A 17,085-nucleotide genomic window follows, 5' to 3' on the forward strand; every position below is an offset into this window, starting at 1 on the left:
AACACCTTACAATGTGTATCATGATAATTCTCCTTATGTATTGATTATCAGCTCATTTGAGCCGTGTATTGCTTAGAATGCTACATATCTATATCAAGTAAATCACTTATGTTGCCATACAAACCCGTCCTTTCTCCTTTTTTTCACATTTGTACACAAACACCAGGATTGTAACATCTGAATGGTATCTTAGTCAAGGAAAAAGGCGGTGATCCTAGATAATGCCAGAACATAGGTGACACCATGCTTCTGAAGTGAAACGCAGATGATGATACAGGGAGAGCAATGTAATCTCTGTACTCTTTGGGGATGTAAAATCCTTGATTTCTATGTACATGCGTATGACCGCAATACTTTAACACCTCACCTCTGAAGTCTCTCATCTGCTTGCCCCCCCCCCCACCGATTTACCTGAGAAGGTTACAAGCCCACTGGGGAATGGGGTGGCTATATGTGAATGATACAAATGATCATCTTTAGGGACCCATATGGCAGTGTAACCACCATGCAGCAAGAGTAAAAATTTAGGACAGGGCAATTGTTACCAGTCCTCCCCTGGGCTGGAAGTTAGGTAAGGGAGTGAAGGTTGGAAGTTGAGGTAAGAGAAGCAATTAGGAGAGGAAGGGTGGAGGGTAGGTACAGCTGCTAGAAAAGGTGGGGTAATACGAGGAAGTATAGAGGACGATGAAGAAGATGTGAGGGTGCGAGGAGCAAATAGCAGGGGTGGAGGCATAACGACTTACCTTTTCTTTTGAGACTTTATGAGAAAATGGACAGGTCCCATCCGTCTTTTTGCAGGTGCCACGTAGAAACCTTAAAATATAAAGATCATTTACAGGGGTCAAATAGTGATAATATTTATTGTAATATAATAATCATGCTAATATTTCTTTGTTCATCCATAAGTTTTTTCTGCCCAGATTTTTTCACCTTCTAGGAAGTCTATTGGCCAGAATTTCTGACTATTATATCACGATTTAAAACAAGGAACTTTCCTTATCCCATTACCGAGGTGACTATAATACTGCTACTTACTGGGCACTCACTTGGTACACACAGCCACTTCATGGGCAGTGCAGACACTCCTATGGTGCACACAGACACCTACTGGGCACTCACGTGGTGCACTAGGCCACCTACAGGGGGAATTGCAGACACTCACATCGTGCACACAACCACCTAATGGGGCACTGCAGGCACTCACATGGTACACACAGCCACCTACTGGGCATTGCAGATACTCACATGGAGGACTTAACCACCTACCGGGCACTGAAGACATGCATGGTGCACACAACCACCTAGTAGGGCACTGCAGACACTAACATGGTACACACAGCCACTTACTGGGCACTGCAGATACTCACATGGTGCACTTGGCCACCTACCGGGCACTAAAGACACACACCACAGAGAGAATTGCAGACACACATCGTGCACACAACAACCTAATGGGGCACGGCAGATACTTGCATGGTTGACACAGCCACCTAATGGACACTCCCATGGTGCACACAGCTACCTACTGGGCACTGTTACCATTTATATGATGCATGCAGCCACCTTCTTTAAACTTTTGACACTCACATGGTGCAAACGGCAACTTTTTCAGGGTCGTGTATAAAGGGACAGCTGTCACCACGATTGCATCTTCCGAATCGGTTATAATACATGCAATACTCCTTCTTTGATTTCTTCTGCTGTGCTTGCCGGATGATGGCCAGACTGCGCTGGATGGCCCGACTATTGACAGAAGAAAATATTACTGAACACATAGACCAGCAGGATCAATGTAATTACATACAATCTATAACAAGACAATCGTGTGTTTAGTCAGATTAATGTAGATTTTAGGAACCACTGGGTACAATCTAGGGATATTAGGCATGTGTAAAAAGCAGGGAGCCTTTATGTGTTTTATTGGTTTGGTCCTTCCTGCATTTTGGCTCTGGGGGAAGACAGCCACTTGGCGGCGCAGAAGGGAAGGAGCCAAGCCCCGGCCCTGTGGAGGGAAAAGGAGCCCAGCCCCGGGGGAGGGGACCAGGCCCTGGACCTGGGGGAAATAGCCGCTAGGCCCTTGCCCAAGGGTCGCCACACCACACATAGTACCACTGAATAGTATAGTAGAAGACCGCACCTGCAGAATAAGCACACACAAGTACACCAACCTTGCCAAATAGCGTGTGGGGGTGGATATCCGACTTGAGTGCAGGATGTTGGGGCTGATACTGCTCAGATCGGTTTTTCCTGAAATACAGAACACAGAATATTTAAAGGAGACAATTTTATTGATATAAAATAATTAAATAACCTTAAAAAAACTTCTACTATGTCGGCAATTTCTAAACCCTTACAGCAATGCCTAAGAGCAGACTTCCCCTTTAATTAGCAACCTTCATACCCATTCGTCATGTGACAACCCTCAGTGACACAAAATAGAGTGCAAGCACTTTGCACAATCTGCTGTGGGGTAAATCAGAGGCATCTGAGGATGTTAAACTGGCATAAATCATAAGAAACAAGACAAGGAGTGCACAGAATTGCACGGAGGTCTGTAGGAGCGACAGGCGTGCACGGTGCCAGGTGGTGAGTGTGTGTCGCAGTCACTCACCTGCCAGCCGGCCGTCTCATGGAGTGAGTGAGTCGCATTTGATAGTGTGTGTGCGGCCTCTTCTCTCGCAGGAGCTGTCAGTCAGCCGGCTGGTGAGGGCTCTGCCCCATCTGTCGCGCGTTCGGGAAACACAGGGGTGGGTGTTACCTGTCTGCCTGTCAAGTCGTGTCACCGGGAGAGCGATCAGCCATGCCAAAATCTGTGGGCAGACAAGCCTGTCCATGACGGAGGCACCGCCACCCCCGCTGGATAGCAAGTTGTGTTCTCCGTGCCGTTCTGATATGCCAGATTTCTTTACATTAAATACAAATGGGCAATGTGCCATGAGAAGGAAAAGGGGAAGCACGGCATTTATTCTCCGACTGTATATTCCGAATGATTACCATAACACTTGCTTAAAGAGGACCTGTAATTAGAATTCTCTGTATAAAGTGAGTGTTAATATAATGTGTCTCTTGACCTTTTCAGGTAGTGACGGAGCTAAGGGCCAATCACTATGGCTGGGTAGCCAAGGCTTTTCACCTTTTCAATAGGTAAGAGGAGAAGGGCAAGCTTTGCCTGTAAGGAAGGTTTGATATGTGGCCTTCAGCCAAAGGACCCGACTTATCAAAGCTCACCATGACTGGAGAAGATATACTATCATGGGTGAACCTGGGTTAACCAGCAAACCTGGAATAAATGTTTATTAAGCCTTTCAGTCTGTTTGGAGAAAGGTAAAACCTATACAGCTATGCACACATGTCAGATGAATATTGATCAAGATGAAAGGTTGTGTTTGTGTCCGGCAGAATGGTGAACCATCATTGAGCACAGTGGGGTGCCAGATACTCATCCCTCCGCTCTCCATGCAGCGTTTGTTTGTTGATCTGTTACAGAAAATTATCACAATAATTTCCAGCAACAATCCTCTGATGTCTATTGAACATCTGTACGAGTGAAATGTTACTGGACTGCAAATTGGGTCTGCTGCCCTCCTGGGCTATGCCGTGGGTCAGTGCTGTGGTATTTTCAGGACCAGATGGGCAGAAATAGAAATAATTTGGCATTGATCTTTGTATTTAGCAGTTTGTCTTGAGATACGTTACATGCAGAAACGTCCTTTACCCATTTATTTGGTCACATGACTCACCAGTTTTGAGAGCCGACTTGCTGGCAGTACCAGGGCTCCACGTCTTGGAGAGTTTGTTGGCGGAGACCTGGTATATGGTGCCTTCAATACAGCGCAGGCTCTTCCTCCATCTCTGCTGGGGTTGGGTCCTCCGGGCCAGGGACAGCTGACGAGCTCGGTTTAGCAGCAGCACCCTAAGACACAAAAAGATTGTTTATGCTGCAGGGAAATAAGAAATGATTACAAGTTTGTTATCCAGGAGAAAAATCCATTACTCTCATTTTACACACAAACATTCACAGTAGTGACACGGCACAGATCAGAGGGCTAAACACAGTGAATATGATCCATTCATCCCTGTACAGAGGGGGGCTGGTGATATGAATGGCTTTCCATCCTTACACATTACATTCACATTCCTCTACCTGATAACAGGAAATCCCAGGGCCCAGCACACACTCGCCCTGACATCGGGCCCTTACTGTGACCAGACAGAAGGATGATGAGGATGATAAGGACGAGGATGAGGATTTATTGTAGGAATGAAAGCCGGACACTGAAATCTCCCCGCAGTCCCCGGTAATGGGAGCCATGAACCAAACGCTCAAAGTCATTTCTAACATGTCAGAAACACAACTGGAAGTTACTTCTGTAAAAGGGAGCGTGTTCAGCTAGTTTTACTGAGAGCGAGCGAGTGAGCAAACGGGGGAGAAAGAGAGAGGGTGAGGGAGAGAGAAAGGGAGAGAGAGAAAGAGAGGGGGAGAGAGAAAGGGGGAGAGAGAAAGGGAGTTTGTATGCAGTTTTGTGTTATTTGGTAGTTCATGTCGAACATTTGTATATCACTGATCCTTCGTTTAAAACTTTTGTCTGACCTGTGTACAGAACACATTACACAAGTGTACAATGGGGCCTAATGTATGACAATCCTTGTTGCGGATGTAAGGGGAAGAAGATGTAAATCTTAAATGATGTTTTTTTTTCTAGTAGGTTTCCTTGTCTGTATTACAGGACCCCTAGGTCAGACAGTTCCTGGTACACAAGGACCCGACCAACAGAGCTTACAATCTTAGAGTCATGTGACATAATAAAAGGCCTGCAGACAGCTGAGACTAAGGACGAGCCCACCAGGTAAGATGTGAACCTCAATGTGGGGGTCGTATTCCACCCATACAAATACAAAACAGAACTTTATCAGATTCTGACAAAACAAGCGTTTCCAGGATGGTGATATCTATCATCCCCAATCTTAGAGAGCTTTAATAAATCCGGTTCATAGTGTTCCATGGAGAATATGGATATGGCAGCATCTTCCCGTGTGGTGGCAACCACCAGATACGATATGTAGCACGGCAACGGTTAAAGTCTGCAGCGTTCATGGCGAGCCGGAGATCGCACTGTTGCTCGCGGTTCCGACAGACTATTTCATTGTTTCCATATAATGCCGCACACAAAACCAAATATTCTGTGCATACATCATTAATTTTAAATTATAATACAAACATCAGAATGAATGGAAAGCAGGGCACAGGGTGTGCGATAATGAGATTCAGTCTGGGAAGATCTGGAAATGCTGACGTCTGTGTCCCCCTAATAAGAGAGTACAGATGGAGCTCCACTCAAAAGTGAACATAATTGTAGGTGGGAAGTTGTACCATAGCAAGAATTGCAGATTTTCAGGGGGTTCTGTTACCCCAGAAATTTACCAGATAAAGGGGAATGGGAACAGCATCACTGCTCTCCAGATATAAGGGGAAAGCGAGCAAGAACACCGACCTCCAGATTTAAGGGGAAGGGGAGCAAAATCACTGCTCTCCAGATATAAGGGGAAGGGGAGCAAAATGACCGCCCTCTAGATATAAGGGGAAGGGAGCAAGAACACCGACCTCCAGATATAAGGGGAAGGGGAGCAAAATCAACGACCTCCAGATATAAGGGGAGCAACATCACCGCTCTCCAGATATAAGTCCAGATATAAGGGGAAGGGGAGCAACAATTTTACAATTTAAAGGGGAAACTTTTTAATAGCAGAGAAAAATAAAGCAGGAAAAATATAGAACAATAAAAGAGTGAAGGGGGAAATAATAAAACTCTATAAAAAAAAGGAAATGGAGGTATGAAGGGAAAGCCTCGGAATTTAGTTGTTTGAATATTTCTGCGGGGACACAAAGCTATTCTGTGATTTGTTATGTGACTAAAATGACATTTTGAAAGACACGTCTTTATATCGGTGCAGGACATGTCTCGTTTTCAGGCAGATTAAAAACACGGAGCCTCTAACCTCTGGGCTGCGGCACGGAATTGGGAAATGATTCCCAGTAATAGACTCTATATGTTTAAGAGTGAAATACCGAGTGAAAATTAAACCAGAGGTCATCCCGGCCCCCGTCCTTGACCTGCTCTCCGCACACAGGACCGTGCCCCAACAGATATTAATCCAGAAGCGGCACGCGTACGGTTCCGCATACTAGCCGAGGGTCCGAAGGGTTAATAGAGTCACAGTTACCCTTCTGTGCTGTTATTAGCAGGGATGTTTTTTATTTTTTAACGTGAAGGTAAAGGGCACCTGTCACTGAATAACAAAGAGGAAGCTTTGCTGGCATTACACTCTGCTCATAAGATGTAGAAGTTCACAAAAAACATGAGCTGACACCACCACAGATACACAATAAGGACAGGAGGGGGACGCCGAGAGAATGTGAAGAATATTTATGTAAAGCAACCAATTTATTTAGGCTAAAACTCCCTAAAAACTGGGCAAGGAGGGCTAAAGGATGCTAGATGTCTTCCAGCAAGGAAATTATGAGAATGTGATTTGCTGCAGCATCTATTGCAGATCATGAGAAGCTCACAGTGTGCAGTGACATCAGAGTAAATAATTATTTTTAATGTAAAAATAATGATTTTAGTGATTTATTTTCGTAACCCCCTACCTGTTCACCTGCCTAGCTGCGCAGCTCAATGCACAATGCTGGGTATCCCAGGACTCCCCCCCAACCCTCCGCTGCCAGAAATAAATAAACCCCCATACAATATTATTATACAGTATTTATATAGCGCCAATATATTATGCAGCGCCGTAAAAAGACCTAAACCAGGAAGAGGACCAGATGAAGATCTGGGGCCTGCAATGGAGCAAACCAGGCGAGTATATTCACAAAATGATGATCTGGCAGGAAAGTTTATGGTATTGCAAAAATGACCTTGCCCTGGGAACCCTTCTCAATGGGTACAGCGGGTGCACAGACCCGGGAGCTCAGCTCAGGCATGATGGGAGTCTCTCATATTGGGTACAGCAAGTGGACAGACCCAGGGACCCATCAGCATTCCTCAACATTGAAAAATCAGTTTTGGATGAACCAATCCTTCATGAACCTTGCAGTACCCGCTGTACTGTTTGCTCTGCTGTCTCCTATGAAATCTCCTATGAAATAATTCTAGCAAAAAAAATTGATATCAAAACCCTCCTGGAAACAATTCTGGTACTGAACATGCGGCAGTTTTGACCCAAACCTATAATGAGGTCCTGGACCAATTTGCAGTCATTGGGAACATGGAGGAGGCACAGCGAGAGCTTTAGAGGTTTCCATGCAGAGTCCTCCCCATCCATCTCCCCGCACACCGTATTACAATATATTATTCTGATGTCTCTCTGCTCATTCTCATTCAGCACAGATAAATATTGATCAGGTTCAGAGAATTCCCATAAAATGTGACAATGCGGCTTCTCGCTGCATTCGGGGAGTTGCTGAATGACAGAGGAGAGCCATATGTATGAATTTACATTATGAGGGGTTCAAATCAAAGAAATGTAGCAAATAAATATAAGGGACATTTTATCATAACATAGTAAATGTGATAATGTCATTTAGTCATCAACTTTAAGCTTGAGCACTGCAATCATCCATTTTATCTGTATTTTCCCCCAAATTAAACAGATTATAAATTCTCTTGCCCTTCATTAGCTTATCCAAAATTAAAAAGAAGTATTTGAGCATTTCATAACCGAGGTAACTACACAGCTCAATCCTCCTCCACTGAAGCAAAACCACGACTTGGTCATGAGCACACCCTCTGCCAGCTGATTGGACATTGGAGAACTTCCCCGCCAGCTGATTTAGCAGAGAAGCGGACCCCTGCTCACTGATTGGAGAGTGGAGCGCACTCCTGCCAGTGAATTAGACAGTGGAAACCACCACTGCCAACTGATTGGACAGTGGAAACCACCACTGCCAGCTGATTGGACAGTGGTGAGCACCCCCTGCCTGTTGATTAGACAGTGAAACTCCATGATTCCCCACTGTTCTTGCCTCCTGTTGGTAATTTTTCCATCTGCATAGAGTGTGATTGATGCTTAATGTACAGCGCTGCGCAATATGTTGGCACTATATAATATATATAGGTGTATAATAATAATAATGAAAATAATAATCCTGGGCTGGTCGTTATATCTAAATATACAAAAGCATATTACACACAGCTGGAGGTTTACATTAAAGGGATTAAACATGAAAATGTCCATGTAAGCTCAAGGATAAAATGAGAATGTAATGTGGCCATTCACGTTTTGCTTATCCTTATCCTGGTCTGTTAGCTTTGTCAATGGAGCCAATTTTCCCTCTTCTTGCTGACATATAAATTGCACCTTTCATTTTTAATATCGTCCCATCTCACAATGGGTTAATCCTGCCTGGAAGAGCAATGACATGCTTGAGTGGTCGCTGTGCCTCCAGTCCCAGAGTGGGAGCCCCAGGAGGGACAGGGGCCACAGCCTGCAGAACTGAATGGATTAAATCAGAAGAGTGTCAGGGGACGCCCATGTAGGCGAGCGTGCGAGGCCACATCTGGGCTCAGGAGAACCCCACTATATGGGGAGAGGAGCTGCACCAGAGGGTGGAGAATAGCGGAGCGTGCCGCTAAACAGGAAAAGTGCTAAATTCTACTTTAAGGAGGGGAAATCCACAGACAAACTTTCAGAATTAGAGGAAAACCCATGCAAAGCCACAGCGGAGGTCCTCTGGCCTGGAACTGAACAATGAGGACCAAGCATCGCCCATATGGTTTAGTAAAACGGTTTATAGGGTCATACACATGAAAAAATTGTCATACATGGAGGACTTACCATGGGATCTGTAAACATTTAGGGTCTCACTGTTACAGCATGGTGTTTACTAGAGCACAACAACTATATAAATTAGGAGATCTTAACCAAAAGTATTTTTAACTCCCACCAATTCCTTCACAACTCTTGATGCCCAGGTCAGAGCTAAATGAATGATCGGCTACCAAAATAATTTATATAATAATTGGCACCAAAAATTCAGTTTTATAAATATATCTATACCACAATTATGTACAGCTACAATGTATAAATTCATAAATGCAAAACATAAAAAAAAACTATTTATGAAAGATTAAAATATCAACATGATAAAGGCAGGTAAGTAATTCCTATATAAATATGTTATATAGCTTCATATGGTAACGCATTTCCCAGAGTCTCCTCTGCTTCATCAGACCCAGAAAATAGTTTATAGGGTATTTATGGGTCTGAGGAAGCAGAGAAGACTCTGCAAAACTTCCTGGCACTGTTTGGGGTCCAAGCACGGGGTGACCACTTCTCTAATCTTTTGACGCTAGCTGACTCTGGGGATTTTAGTGTTGGCTGTGAAAGAGACAGCAAGCATTTATGGGAATGTATGAAGTATGGGGGGTCATTTACAAAGACCATTATCACTTTGTCTGACTTGTACATTCTGGACTGAGATATCTGCTAAGAATGAATAGACTCATGTAAATCCGGGGCTGTGCTGTGTTCAGAAATAATGACATAGATGAGACCCTCTTGCAACTTGAAAAGATTAAATGTTGCAATCTGACCAATAGGGAAGAAATGATATTCCAGTGTAGGAAAGGCAATGAGTGGAATAAAAGGGCAGCATTTTAATGATAAAGGAATAGTTATTGTATACAGGGTGTCCCAAAAGTCACTACACACTTCCTTTTTTCTATTTCGTTCCAGGTATCATTAAGTGAGACCCGAGGCCATCAGCATATGACAACTTAGGCTTTGCAGTTTTTGTATCATTCCAATAGCTCACCAATTGACATTGGAGCAGCGTTGCAAAATTTCCGCTTGGCAGAAGTTTTTCCGTCTCTGACTGCGAGTTTGGGGAGCTTTATGGCCGTCACACTGCTCATAGGTGTAACAATTTACGCTATCCATGGCAAGTTTCTGGAATCAGGATCTGTTCTTGACAAAGCAAACAGCGGAAGGCCAGGTACTACCACCACCGATGAAACACCGAATTCCCGTAGGAGGGAAAGTCTATCCAGAGGGCTGCACTGGAACTCATCAACAAAAGCTCAATTCAGCGGATGCTTCGGTGAGGGATAAAGCTCTACTTGTACTGACTTCAGGTTGTTCAAAAACTTGTGGAAGATTATGATGCTTATGTGGAAATGTGTGAATCCTACACCAATACCAAAACCCTCAGCTCTAGGAAAGCTTATGGTTCAGCCGTGAGTCTTTCATCTCCCGGGGCATGATGGATCATCATCGTTTTCATCGCCTAGTCTTCAAGACGTTTGAACGTGATGACAAGCCTAGAAGTTAAAACTGCATTGACTCCTTTGCTGATGCTAAAAAAAATAAATAAACTCAGTTTCTTGTGTAATTTTTAGGAATTTATGAAAGGTGTATAGTGACTTTTGGGACACCCTGTATTGCAACCTTTCAGGAGCCTTCTTGTGGGGACATTTAGAATTATTGAAGGGATCACTTGTAAATCCTCCTACACTTCTCTCAGTTGAATAGAAATGATAACTTTGAACCCTTCACCCTGATAAAATCCGTCAGACTTTAATGTACCTGGGATTTAAATACAATCTGGAAGATAAATAATTGGCGTTTGCTGTCTGGGCCGGAGTCACCTCCTTCCTGTGATTTTTCTTCCCGTCACATAAATGATTACACGGCTGGTGGTGGCGTCTCCGGTAATGAAGTGTCCATATCTCGTGTCAGCAGGACACTTGATTTGAGCTCCATTAAGAAGTTATGAGCAAACAAGGACGCCGTTCTATGACTTGTCGGATCGGATGGTGGCAGGTGTGCGATGTGCAAACAGGAATCCCGTATGTGCCCATAAGTGTGTCAACATTCCCACAGGCAGTGCAGGAATGTCAGGCAGCCTAACGGCCCCCGGGGGGGACACAATAAGCCCTTCCTGCTTTGGCCATTAGGGCGTTAATTAGAAGAGAGGACGGATGGGGAGCTCATCCTTTGGCCGCGTAGCAGACATAGCAGAGGCTTAGAGATGACATCTCTCTTCCCCGCTGAAGGACAATGAGAAGGAGACAGGGGACACGAGGATGGGGAAAACATGCCAAGAGCAGCTCGGAACATGGCAACCATTCCATGTGAATGTCAAAGTCACTTCTACCATCTGATCTAAAAGTTTGCAGATGAACCCCCCTAATTTTTAGATAACCCCAAACTATTTCTTTAGGGGTCAGAGGGAAAACTCTCCTTTTATTGGCGGCCAGTAGAATGAATGGCCCTGAAAAGATCACCAATGTCATGCTGTTAGTCCTGGAACCCTGCCAAACATCAAAGAGGAGATCGACTAACCACAGGAAACTTTGAGAAACTTCTGCAGAAAATCCTTGGTTAGGAATGGCTGTTCCAGATAAATTTAAGAATGCAATCAGCCTTAAAATGAACCCGGGCTTTACCTATGCAGCTCAAACCAACAGGTTCAACACCTCCCCACTAACCCTGTTCAACCCAGAAATCTATGTAAGCTGAAGAAGCTGTAGGTGGGTGGCGGCCCCTGTACTGTGAGCTAAAAACCCCAAAACAGCCAGGTGGTTGCTGAAAAGTGCCGGGAGGTGCACCCGGCTAGAGGGGGCTAGGAAGAACACTGTACTAAGATCATTCTCACTTGTTTCTTTCTCCAGCTTTCTTTAACCCATAGCTGACTTTGGTGCCTGATGTATACAGAAGTCAAAAATCCCTCTCCACCCCTACTATCACATCTGGGCCAATCAGCAAGCACCAGCATAGAGACATGACACGAGCCATGTGCTCCTCCATACCTAGAAATACAGAATATTTTCTTTATATTAGCAGAGGAAATGATTTAAGGAAAGTAAGACGGGCATTAGGTTCAACATATTGCCGTACCCTGAATGGACAACATCTGGCCAAACATATTACAATCTGAAATCTCCTTGTAGGCTTGTATTTGACCAATATGTCTACCCTATAGGACTGCATAGGAAGGAATTTTTAATGAAAGGTATCCTTATCATGAGAACAAAAAAGCAATGCTCACAACTTCACCAAATGAAAATTGTTTTGTACTGATATTCTACAAATCAGAACAAAGCAAAGCATTGGGGGCAAAGAGGCAATTATTATTGATTGCATGAAGTAACGGTGTACAAAACAATGAGTGCTCTTCTATAAGAGTGTATCCTGTAGCTGAGTTTTATATGTCAGTCATGCTGACAAGGATGCAGGCCGCAGTTATTAATATCAGCCTGCACCTCGGTCTAATTATCACCTTTGTTTTCTTACCTTCACCATGATAATTAAATTAGTCACGGCAGATTAAGGTCACATTAAGTGCAAACACACAGAACGCTGCCGCTGAGTGGAGTCACCTGGTGAATTAGTTCATCGCTTGAGGAGGCACAAATGTTGGCTCAATGACATACAAAGCGCTCGGTGAAACTTTCTAAAGCCAGATTACGGGGAGAATCGTTTTATTTAGGGGTTATTGTGTAAAAGGATTTCCATGACTGAATATTAGAATTTAGTATCCGGTCCATCCTTTGGTTACCATTATTCCTCTGATGGAAGCAATGGCGTCCTGGCTACAACCAGAGTGGCCGGTGATCCCCTGATTGGGTTTTCTATTTCCAGAAACTGGTAATGGAGACGGTTTGTACAATAGGAATGGGAAATATATCACCAGCACAGCTTTACTTCATGCAATAAAAGTTGTTTTGTACTGATATTCTGCAAACCACAACAAAGCAAAGCATTGGGGGGGAAGGGGCAATTCATATTTATTGCAAGAAGGAAAGGTGTTGCTGGGGCTATATTCTCTGATTGCAACTTCCTATATGTCTTCTGTACACTTTTTTTCATCAGATATATGTCTCATGCTCCCCTGAGGAAGTCTAATAAAGTGAAACGCGTAGGGTGAACAAATACCATGTTTAAAGATGAATATGCACTTTAAACACATACAGGAGTTGAATCTTTAGTATATTGTCCCAAAAAAACCCACAATAAGAAGTAGGGTAGGGACTATTGTAACTATGTAACTATTGTTATCAAATTCAAGCTCCTGTGCTTGGCCTTTATTATTACTATTATTAATAAACAGGATTTATATAGCGCCAACATATTACGCAGCGCTGTACATTAAATAGGGATTGCAAATGACAGACTAATACAAACAGTGATACAGGAGGAGAGGACGCTGCCCCGAATAGCTTACAATCTAGCCTTGACCTAATAATGACTTCCTCCTACTTTCTGCCTATTTAACCTCCCCAGCGGTAACCCAGAGTGTGACTTGGGGTAAAAAAAAAAGATGCTGAAAGCGGTAACCCCGAGTCACACTCGGGGTAGCTAAAACAATGAAAAACAATGATAAATACTATGTTAGCTGGTCCGCCGGCGTCCTTATTCGCGATCCCTGTCCTCTCGCATCCTCCGGCCGGCGCTCTCTGCATCTGATGAATCACCCCGGAGTTCCCAGTGACGTCGGTGCATGCAGCCATTGCGTTGGGGATTGGCGGGAATTTCAAAATATTTCATATTGCATTCAATACAAAATACCAGTATGGAATGCAATACAGAGGATTTATATGTATTATTAATAATAATAATAATAATAATAATAATAGCATAAATTGTTAATGTTACTATATGAATAACTAATATTTTTATGCCCTCCTGCTATTTAGCATTACCTTTTTTGTTCTCTTTGCATACATGCTGATTGCATAAGGTGGATATCGCCATGGTATGTGATAGAGACATCTTCATAAACAATGGAAGTGACCCAACTCAGACCCCCTGAGTTTATAGCACTGAAGGAATCCTAGGGTTCCTTCTTAGGTAGTTTGTACCCCTCAGGTCAGTATAACTGACCCCAATGCGTTTTGGCTATCTGTAAGGGTGACATTCTTCCCACTGGCCAGCAACGTAAGAGGAATTCATCCCACTGCCCACCACACGAATATACTGTGAGCTGTGAGTATAGGAATTATAGAAGGGGCCCCTGAAGACATGAAAGGTATTTCAAGGGTTCCCCATGTTAATAAGGCCCATAAATGCTGCTCTATTGGATGCAAAGTTTGAAGCAGCTCATTTTTAATTTCAATACTGTAACTGTAATTTTGATTACTAATACTGTAAAACTCACCCTCTCTATATTGGTGATCAGTGTCCACGCTGGGCAGATTCACCATCTCTATATTGGTGATCAGGGTCCCTGCTGGGCAGATTCACCCCCCAATATATTGGTGACCAGTGCCCTCGCTGGGCAGATTCACCCCCCAATATATTGGTGATCAGTGCCCTCGCTGGGCAGATTCACCCCCTATATATTGGTGATCAGTGTCCACGCTGGGCAGATTCATCCTCTCTATATTGGTGATCAGGGTCCCTGCTGGGATTCACCCTCTCTATACCAGTAATCAGTGTCCCCGTTGGGCAGATTCACCCTCTCCACATTGGTGATCCATGCCCCGCTGGGCAGATTCACCCTCTCTATATTGGTGATCAGGGTCCGTGCTGGGATGATTCACCCTCTCTACATTGGTGATCCATGCCCCGCTGGGCAGATTCACCCTCTCTATACCAGTGATCAGTGTCCCCGCTGGGCAGATTCACCCTCTCTATATTGGTGATTAGTGTCCCCCCTGGGCAGATTCACCCTCTCTACATTGGTGATCCATGCCCCGCTGGGAAGATTCACCCTCTCTATACCAGTGATCAGTGTCTCCGCTGGGCAGATTCACCCTCTCTATACCAGTGATCAGTGTCCCCGCTGGGCAGATTCACCCTCTTTATATTGGTGATTAGTGTCCCCCCTGGGCAGATTCACCCTCTCTATATTGGTGATCAGTGTCCCCGCTGGGCAGATTCACCCTCTCTATATTGGTGACCAGCGCCCCCAGGATTCACATTAGGAAGCATTGCTCTGGGCATCTCAGGTCAGGCGGGTGAGTTTTCCTGTGCAGCTGCCTGCGAATGGCGTTGCTAATCTGTGTGGACAAGGAGAAGCAGGATGGCTGTGAAATGCTCCCCAAAGCAGCGTGACGAGATTGTGTGAGCCGGCCGGTGACATTTGCACAGCTGTGCGGGCACAATACGCGGCTTTCTCCTGCAGCAGATGTTTCACCTATACATTGGAACATTGAGCCTGCCAGGCGCTGGAGGGGAGCCATGGGGGATATCGCTGTGAAATAGGTCGCCCCTCGTGTAATTCCAGGCTGGGATAGGAAGAGGAGATTAGATGGAAATTCACAAAACGTGCCACACACACAATTATTGCAGAATCGTTCCCTGAAGGCGACACCCCGGAACACAAGACGCATTATTTCTATGCGCCCCCTAGAGGAGGAAAGGTATAGAAAAATTGGCTAATTGTCACCCAATATGGGTGACCGACCCATCTGCATGGATATTAGGTGTATAATCAATCCAGCAACAGATGAATGACATCTCAGGACTGGATTCCCGATAGTGACGCTGCATTGCGCCCACATAATATGTACTGAAATAATTGTAATCTCCAATATAAATGCCTGTAACAGGGTAACAGGGTGACAACAGAGAGAACTAGGCACATGGTCAGGGTTGTCACCATATAACAGGAAGTGACTCAAGATTTATATTAGGTACAAAACTGGGGATTGGGATCCCTAAATTCAGAACACCAGCCAAAATGCTGAGAACAGTTGGAATGTATAAATGTGAACAGAGACAACTGACAAATATTCTGCTCAGTTATGTTGGGGATTCACATTCCTCTGCAACACAACATGGCTGGAGGGGTGATGTCGCCATTTACTCCAAGCAGCGCCCCACTGCCGAGGTCCTCCCTGAACTCGCCCTCATCCTCCCACAAGATTCAGACCTCTGCTGCCCCCTACATACCAAAACTGGAAACTACTCAAAAAATCTGGCAGCATGTGAAATTGGGGACCAAGCGGTGTCAGTACAGAAAGGTTTGTGCAGGAGCGGTGAGCCCCAGTCAATATGCAAATTATATTATATATAAAATATTTTCATTTATATCACAATCCTATATGTATGTATTTTAGTTTCAGCAAATCAATCACTGGGTCTCTGTGCTGCTATATACAACACAAGCAGATCATGGTTGGTGGGAGGGGATGGCAGAGTGCTGTACACTGCTTCCTATATTCTGCAACCTGTCCCCCAGCCCTGATAGAAGGTGTGGGCTGGTGTGTGGGAGGAGTTATGCAAATATCAAAATGCCCTGTTGGCTGTCAGTCTGGAGGGAATTAACATAGGCACACTGTATTTGCATGAGGAGTGCCCTGAGTCAGCAGTCGCCAACCATTGGTCCGTGGGAAAATTTTGGTGCGGGAAGCAATGGCCAGAGCCACGGACCGTGTCCCCTGTAGGGATGGCAGGCTCAGGGCAGTGGGTGGATTGTGGCTCAGACCTGCGATGGGAGAGTGGGGGTTCTGGCATTATAACCTCATTATGGGGGAAGTTTCTCCCCGCGCATGCGCAGTCCGGGGCCCATAAATTTAGTGGTCCGTGGGTCTGAAATGGTAGGGGACCACTGCCCTATGTAATGTTTAAAGGAGATGCTAAGTTTACCTGATTGAGAAAAATCAAGCGGGCGGAGCCAGGGACAGTCTGGCTGGGGAGGGAGGGGCTAGATAACACTGAAAGCCCCCCAGCCAAGAAAAGAGGCGGGCTCTAATTTGCTGCAGCTTTTAATGTACATTGGGACAGCATGGTGGCTCAGAGGTAAGTGCTCTGGCCTTTGCAGTGCTGGGTCCCAGGTTCAAATCTCGACCAGAACACTATCTGCATGGAGTTTGCAGGTTCTCCCTGTGTCTGTGTGGGTTTCTCCGGGTACTCTGGGGGGTGGGACTGGAGGGCAGATTAAATCAAGGGGAGGCTGGGGGGCAGATTAAACGAAGGGAAGGCTGGAGGGCAGATTAAACGAAGGGAAGGCTGGAGGGCAGATTAAGACGACCCATCATTAATTAGCTAATGCCATGTAAATGACTGGCATGGTTCCACATTGTCAGTAAGGGGCATGGAACTGATGCGGGTTATAGTGCCAGCATCGGCTGCTTC

General features: G+C 44.9%; 1 protein-coding gene across 2 annotated transcripts in view; it reads right to left on the minus strand.

The window, feature by feature from the left end:
- Positions 1-17,085, minus strand: part of ZC3H3 (zinc finger CCCH-type containing 3) — a 104,222-nt gene that overhangs the window by 40,659 nt on the left and 46,478 nt on the right. For both annotated transcript variants that reach the window (XR_011920743.1, XM_072410534.1), the window contains exons 5-8: positions 3,741-3,913; positions 2,169-2,247; positions 1,588-1,743; positions 744-813 (exon numbers count right to left, since the gene is read on the minus strand). Coding sequence is in view for 1 of the 2 variants with exons in the window: in XM_072410534.1 (XP_072266635.1) it covers positions 744-813; positions 1,588-1,743; positions 2,169-2,247; positions 3,741-3,913 (478 nt within the window). In the remaining variant the exon portion in view is untranslated. The remainder of the gene's footprint in view (positions 1-743; positions 814-1,587; positions 1,744-2,168; positions 2,248-3,740; positions 3,914-17,085) is intronic.

The sequence above is a fragment of the Pyxicephalus adspersus genome, chromosome 5, assembly GCF_032062135.1.
Source record: "Pyxicephalus adspersus chromosome 5, UCB_Pads_2.0, whole genome shotgun sequence".
NCBI lineage: Eukaryota > Metazoa > Chordata > Amphibia > Anura > Pyxicephalidae > Pyxicephalus > Pyxicephalus adspersus.